The following is a 6775-nucleotide window of genomic DNA, read 5'->3' as shown; positions in this document are numbered from 1 at the left end:
TATATATATATATACTATAAAAGTAAGATGTATATACGTATACAAGTATAAAGTATATATATATATATATATATACTAGAAGTATATATATAATTTAATGAGATTATATACATATATATATAAGACATCTCTAACCACTACTGTGTATGAATGACTGTACACACCATCACACACGATGTTAGTGTGATAACTTATGACATGCACATGACACTCACATGAAGTGTGTTGCGTGCGATTACTTATGACATGCACATGACACTCACATGAAGTATGTTGCGTGCGATTACTTATGACATGCACATGACACTCACATGAAGTGATGCGTGTGATTACTTATGACATGCACATGACACTCACATGAAGCGTGTTGCGTGTGATTACTTATGACATGCACATGACACTCACAAGAAGTGTGTTGCGTGCGAATACTTACGACATGCACGTGACACTCACATGATGTGTGTTGCGTGCGATTACTTAAGACATGCACATGACACTCACATGAAGTGTGTTGCGTGTGATTACTTAAGACATCCACATGACACTCACATGAAGTCGCCGTGAGTCATTGTGGTCAGAGCCAACCACAGACCGCGCACGAGAGAGTCGCCAATCAGAATCAATCGTCGATATCTGCAGGGATATTAATAGTCACCAATCAGAATCACGCGTGGGTATTGGTAGAACGCTAGTTGGCAACTAGTGTGATGTCCACTGCAAATGCCTGTAGTGACGTGAGAGTACCTACGCGGTACCCTTATCCAATACATTCAATACTGAATACGGATAAGACAGACAACGGTCGACTCAATCGACTCACATACACTTATCGAGACCACACTCGTGGACCACTCTTGGCTACAATGTATAGGAGGATGTGTAACATGCGACATGCAGTGGTAACTGTTTAATGGTTAGTGAGCGATAGCGATGCACCATTTGTTGTGCTGTGTTGTGTTGTGTTGTTGTGTTCGATAGGATTGATACCACTGACGAGCACATGTAGGTATCATCAGCTAACACACTCGGAAAAGTGCGGCTCTAGGCTACGTGAAAGATTAATGCAATAAAGTTAATAGTACAGCGCATTGGGATATGCAAAAAAGTCGATGTCACCCATTACACAGGTGCAGTTATTGTTATAGGTTTTCTTGTAATGTGAAATCATTCACACATCCACAGATACGTTTCACCTTCTACACACAAACGTATATATAATTATAATTATATATACACATACATACATATATGTATATATATATATACACAGCTATATATATATATATATATATATATATATATATATATATATACATATACATATACATATATATACATATACACACACACACACACACACACACAACACACACACACACACATATATGTATATATATAGATATATATACATCTATATAATGTTTATGGAAGGACGTACTTGGTTCGCTGCAGTGCCTTGCATGTGCGTCTGGGTGACATGGGCTTCATCTCGGGGCAGTTGTCGGGGATCCACCACTTCATCGTCTGTCATAGCCGCGAATTCATGCGTGTGTGGATACAACGTCACATGTCAAGAAGAATGCGCTTAGGGGTTAAGCTTAGGGTTTAGGGGCCAGGGTTTTCGGTGAATGGAAGCAAGTGATGTAAGTACTAGGGTTTAGGGTGTGTCATCACGTCATTATTGATGGCTATGTATTTTACTTTGTGCCATTGCTGCTTCATGACTTTGTGGCTCAAAGTATTGCAATTCTTAGTCAGTGAATGGCTGTCCATTCATAGTGTGTGTACTGCTCAGACTTCTTTAATTATACTTACAAAGCTATTCGTGTGGATGTGCAGGTCCTCTGACAGGGCATACCAACGCACACACACTCGGATTGAATTGATATGAATTGCTTCATCACGCACATACACTTACAAGCATAGACTATCATCACCAATCGTCTCCTGTCTACATGAACTCTAATGTCAGTCACACACATACATTCATACACACACATACATTCATACACACACCTTATCATCACCGATCTTCTTGCTGCACGCCCGGAAGAGATACTCGTCGCTTCCAGAACTAGCGGCGATGGGAAAAAAGCACACCAGGTCACTTGATAATCATGTCTAACGCTTATGTGGATGGTACCTACATTGATGGTGTGCCACTCAGTCAACTTGCATTCGCGCACACACGAGACCGAGTCAGACCTATCTTAACCCAACAACACGTACACAGAGTCTTGAATCTTCCACACATCACCTGTCTAGCTTTGTGACCACACCCACTCACCTGCAGAAGTCTCTCTCGTGCCAGCTACCCTGCTGCATGGAGGTGCGCCACAGTTCACTGTCACACAGTTGGGGCAGCCCATCCTCGATCGACCCCGCGTACTTTCGTGTGCCAAGGTCATCGCTAACCTTGCTGTGGTCTTGCGTGTCCTTCTGCGACGCTCTACCGTTCGCTGTAGTGTGTGTGTTACTGTTGGGTGTGTTGTCTCTGTGCGCAGCTGTGTCTTCTCTGTTGTCGCGTGAACGGTCGCCGGTGTTGTTTGTATCTTCATCCTGGGTAGGTGTGTCCACCTCACTCGGAGTGCTCTCTCCGCTGTCCTCAGCTACCCTGTGCGTTTCAGGTGTAGGGTGCTGTGTGCTGAGAGAGTTGATATCTTTGATCGTGCTGCTGTGCTTGCGTGTATCGTTCACTTCTTCAGTGTTTGTGGGAGTGTCATGGTCTGTCTCTCCATCATCTGTATCTCCCTCTCGTGTGAGTGAGTGAGTGTCATCTGATGCGCGGTCGTCTGTAGTGTATGAGTTTTTACTGTCGTGCTCCGCAGTTATGTCTCCTTGTTGTCCGTCTACGACTTTCGTGTGGGCAGTTGTCAGTGGCGTGTGTACTACCCTGCTCTTACCAGCATCGTCCAGCACTGGCGGCTTGGTCAGCGCTACCCCCTTTGGCTGTCTTTCAGCCACCCCTTCAGGCACATCATGTGCACCTACCGCTCCCTGTTTACTATCCACATGTGCACTATCCACATGTGTTCCTGCATGTACACTATCCACATGTGCATCTGCCTGTACACTATCCATAGCTGCATCGGTGTGTTGCTTGTCTTCTGGTAGTGTCCTGTGTCGTGGGGCTGTGTTCTCTGACGCCCCTCCCTGTCGTTCTGCCATGAGATCGATTGCTTCATTCGTAGACGTATCTTTTGATTCGACCATCTGCGCCATCTGCGCCACCCGTGGCACCAATTCTTCATGGGATTGTTCCATTGTCTTGTTATGTGTCTCAGTCACAACTGGCTTGGCCTTAAGGAGCGTGCGCCTGTTCTCGCTGTGCGTTGCTGTCTTAGAGAACACATCCCCACTAGTGGCTACCCTGGACTTTCGTATACCACTCTTACGTGCCACTCGTGCGACTGCTTGATCTAAGTATGGGATCGACATGCTACCTGGTTGTGCAACCTGTGTAATGGCCATAGCAAACAGAATAAAGAAGCAGAACTTCAGCATATTGCCTAGCCACACTCTAATGAGCTTGTCATTCTTGACGGGCATGTTGCGTGTTTGAGCGCGGAGTGGAAGTTGTGAGCACGGATACCAGTTTGAGTGTGTGGGTATAATAAAGAAACAGCAGTAAAAGGAGTGTTTGTGATTAAATTCGATGTATATATTGGCAGCAGCAACTGTGAGTTCATATATTCTATTGTACATGCAATGCCTTGGATGCATTCATGAGCGGTTCGCTGAACAATATAAGTATCTCTACGCCTCTCCTATAAAAACTGATTGTATAGACATATATAAGACTGCATATGCGTGTGCTTGCGATGTGCTTCTGTGAATAAGCTGAGCTCTCTTCGCAACTCAACAGTTATGTGAACAGGCCTGCATACGTGCGCCTGTATTCAATATTGACAGAAAAATGTATCACACCTTGCTTGACATTGCTAAGCATCAGCAGTATTTTTTAGAATAATTAGATCCAACTTGACAACCAGCTAGAAGACACGCCAGAATATAAAACATTTGTCACATGTTGAAATTGAAAACAGAATGTGTAGCTAAATACAAACGATGTATTATACTATTTCTTCAATTTATCTGGACCTCAGTATTCACAACTCGGTTCAGAAATATAAACAACATTTGAAACATCTAGTTGTCGGAGCGATATGTATTTTAGTACATTTGTCGTATATGTGATGCAATTGTCAGGTAATCAGTCATGGCTCCAAAAAAGCCTTTTATGTAGTCATCGAAGCGTCATCAAAATTAGCAGATGACGGGGGAAAAAAACTGCCACAACTGTTTGTCCTACAACAGCACCACTGATACCAGTGACCAGCTGATATATAATATTAAAAAACGTATATGGACAGTAACCGCACAACCATTCTGGTCTGTGTTTGCGGACTACTATTTATCACATCGCGTATATCCCCACAAGAGGCAGGCATTATAAATAGCATTGATTAGTAAACAGTGGATAACTATACAACATAAATATGCGGGTGCTGTGTGCGATTGCGCTAAGCTTTACGGCGGTGGTGGCATCGACTGTCCGCAATGGAGAGCGACTGACTCAACCTGGTAGGTGGGGATAGATCTAGGTTATGTAACCGTGAATATACGTATATATATAAATATATATATATATATATATGGATAATCCACTTATATATCTGAATAGCATAATACGGGCGAGCCTTAATCCATTGCTTGCATGTTGTTGGTATAGCCTGTTAGCTCGTGAAACTCGTGAGGTTAAGTTTGTTTTCAAGTGTCTGTATTTTATTAGTATATTTGCACAATATGAACACACCCCTATAAATAGAACAGTCTCAAAGGAATACACATACTCAAATAAAGCTTTAACATACATCTTACTGGTCTATTACCTCATGTAGTAAACGATGGTGAGGAACATGGCGTGCTCACAACACGCTATGAGATGTTCGATTACAAACCCAAGGCACAGGACCTGGCTACAGTGGTGACCAGCGACGGGGGTGTGCGCATTACTGTACTGACTGATCGATTGATTCGCATTGAGCAGGGGGTGAAGGTACGTCTAATTTTATGTACCGTGGATGGTGTGACAATTTTGTATTCCCGCAGAACGTTTTCATTATTTACTATGTTTCATTGCAAAATTGCGCTGTGTTTGCTATACATGAGATGGTGTGTGCATAGGCGAGTATGCGTATATTTAAATAGGGCGTTTACCTGAAATCGATTGACAGTATTAATGCGCTGGGAGTAGCCCCAGATGGAGTCCGTCGGTTGGCTTCTATTAAGAACTTTGATAGATATCATGCATGGTTCTCAAGATCCACTATATTGGCTTCACTAGTGCAGGACCGACGTAGAGATTGTCAAGTATGTTGTATGTGTGTCTATCTGGCGTATGGTGCTCTATTGGCGTCTGATATATAGCTTGTCACTATATACATCCACAGTACAATTGCATATATAGTATTCTATATCATTCGTACCGCACTGTAGAGTACACTATTCATTTACTTTTTCGCGGAGATCAATGGCACCAGTGCACATCTGCATTGTATAGAACTATGCGTTTGATTATAATCTACTTCGTGCATTTTAATTTTAGTGTAGCTTACCTACTACATTCATCTGTAAACGGTAGGATGAGGATTGTGATTGTTACACCTTTGAAGACCGCCCGAGTGTTGCGGCGGTCAATCGGCACCTGAAAGTACCGAAATTCGAGACCACAGACAACGGCACTACGTTGTCTCTCACAAGCGATCAATGGGAGATCACTCACGTTATCGGCAGTGATTTGGACGACCCAACTGGGTAGGTATATGTTCTATAAATAGAACTTTGTTCTCTTTGTGTAGTGCAATCCTGGCTATACCCGCTGGTATCATTAATATAGATGTGATCATCAATCATGAAACGTTAAACGGGCGATTCGTTCAACAGACACGCGTATAAAGGCACTCGGACGCTGCTGTACTACTACTTTGAAGTGCGGGTGAATACATTATACGCAAACTACGTATTGATTGGTAACTAACTCAGATGTCTCTACAATGCACGAACATCAGTGGATGATTGTATATCTGAAGATGGGTTTGTGGTGGTCGCTATGTGTTGTTGGCACTCATGTGCTGCTATGGAGGATCCTGACAATTGAGATATTCTCTGAGATTTAAATACCGACGACTATCCAAATTTGATACACTTGCATATCAGAAGTATACTGATAGGTAGTAGTGGCTCCTTGACACGGAAACGCGGACATCTACGCACACACACCCATCTCACTACAGACAAGTCATCAGGGTAACACACACACGTTCACTACAGACAAGTCATCAGGGTAACACACTCCCATCTCACTACAGACAAGTCATCAGGGTAACACACACACACACACTACAGACAAGTCATCAGGGTAACACTCACACTCACTCACTACAGACAAGTCATCATGGTAACTCAACTCACTCACTCACCCCGTCACAGACAAAGCATTAAGGTAACACATACACACACTCACTCGCCCCATCACAGACAAAGCATTAAGGTAACACACACCCACACACACTCGCCCCATCACAGACAAAGCACGAAGGTAACACACACACACACTCACTCGCCCCATCACAGACAAAGCATTAAGGTGCAGGCTATCACTGGGGACCAATTAATACAATGGGACTCCAGCAAGCGATCAAGCAAAGACAGCGGTAACCTCATGGGCACATTCCGAACACTGGACCAAGTGGATAGAATCACCCTCAACTGC

At 43.4% G+C, this 6775-nt stretch overlaps 2 protein-coding genes across 2 annotated transcripts in view; one reads left to right on the top strand and one right to left on the bottom strand.

Annotated features, from left to right (window-relative positions):
• SARC_01867 (hypothetical protein) overlaps window positions 1–3634 on the bottom strand; it is a 9854-nt gene extending 6220 nt beyond the window's left edge. The window contains exons 1-4 of the mRNA XM_014304389.1: window positions 2288–3634; window positions 2017–2074; window positions 1439–1524; window positions 550–633 (exon numbers count right to left, since the gene is read on the bottom strand). Coding sequence (XP_014159864.1) covers window positions 550–633; window positions 1439–1524; window positions 2017–2074; window positions 2288–3549 — 1490 coding nt within the window. The 5' untranslated portion in view covers window positions 3550–3634. The remainder of the gene's footprint in view (window positions 1–549; window positions 634–1438; window positions 1525–2016; window positions 2075–2287) is intronic.
• An 865-nt stretch (window positions 3635–4499) lies between these two features.
• SARC_01866 (hypothetical protein) overlaps window positions 4500–6775 on the top strand; it is a gene marked incomplete at both ends in the record, with an annotated part of 4864 nt that continues 2588 nt past the window's right edge. Inside the window, 4 exons of the mRNA XM_014304388.1 lie at window positions 4500–4584; window positions 4902–5059; window positions 5645–5817; window positions 6541–6716. Coding sequence (XP_014159863.1) covers window positions 4500–4584; window positions 4902–5059; window positions 5645–5817; window positions 6541–6716 — 592 coding nt within the window. The remainder of the gene's footprint in view (window positions 4585–4901; window positions 5060–5644; window positions 5818–6540; window positions 6717–6775) is intronic.

Source organism: Sphaeroforma arctica, assembly GCF_001186125.1.
Source record: "Sphaeroforma arctica JP610 unplaced genomic scaffold supercont1.79, whole genome shotgun sequence".
Classification (NCBI taxonomy): domain Eukaryota; class Ichthyosporea; order Ichthyophonida; genus Sphaeroforma; species Sphaeroforma arctica.
The sequence above is the reverse complement of the archived record's forward strand: the minus strand, read 5'-3'. Positions and strand labels throughout refer to the sequence as shown.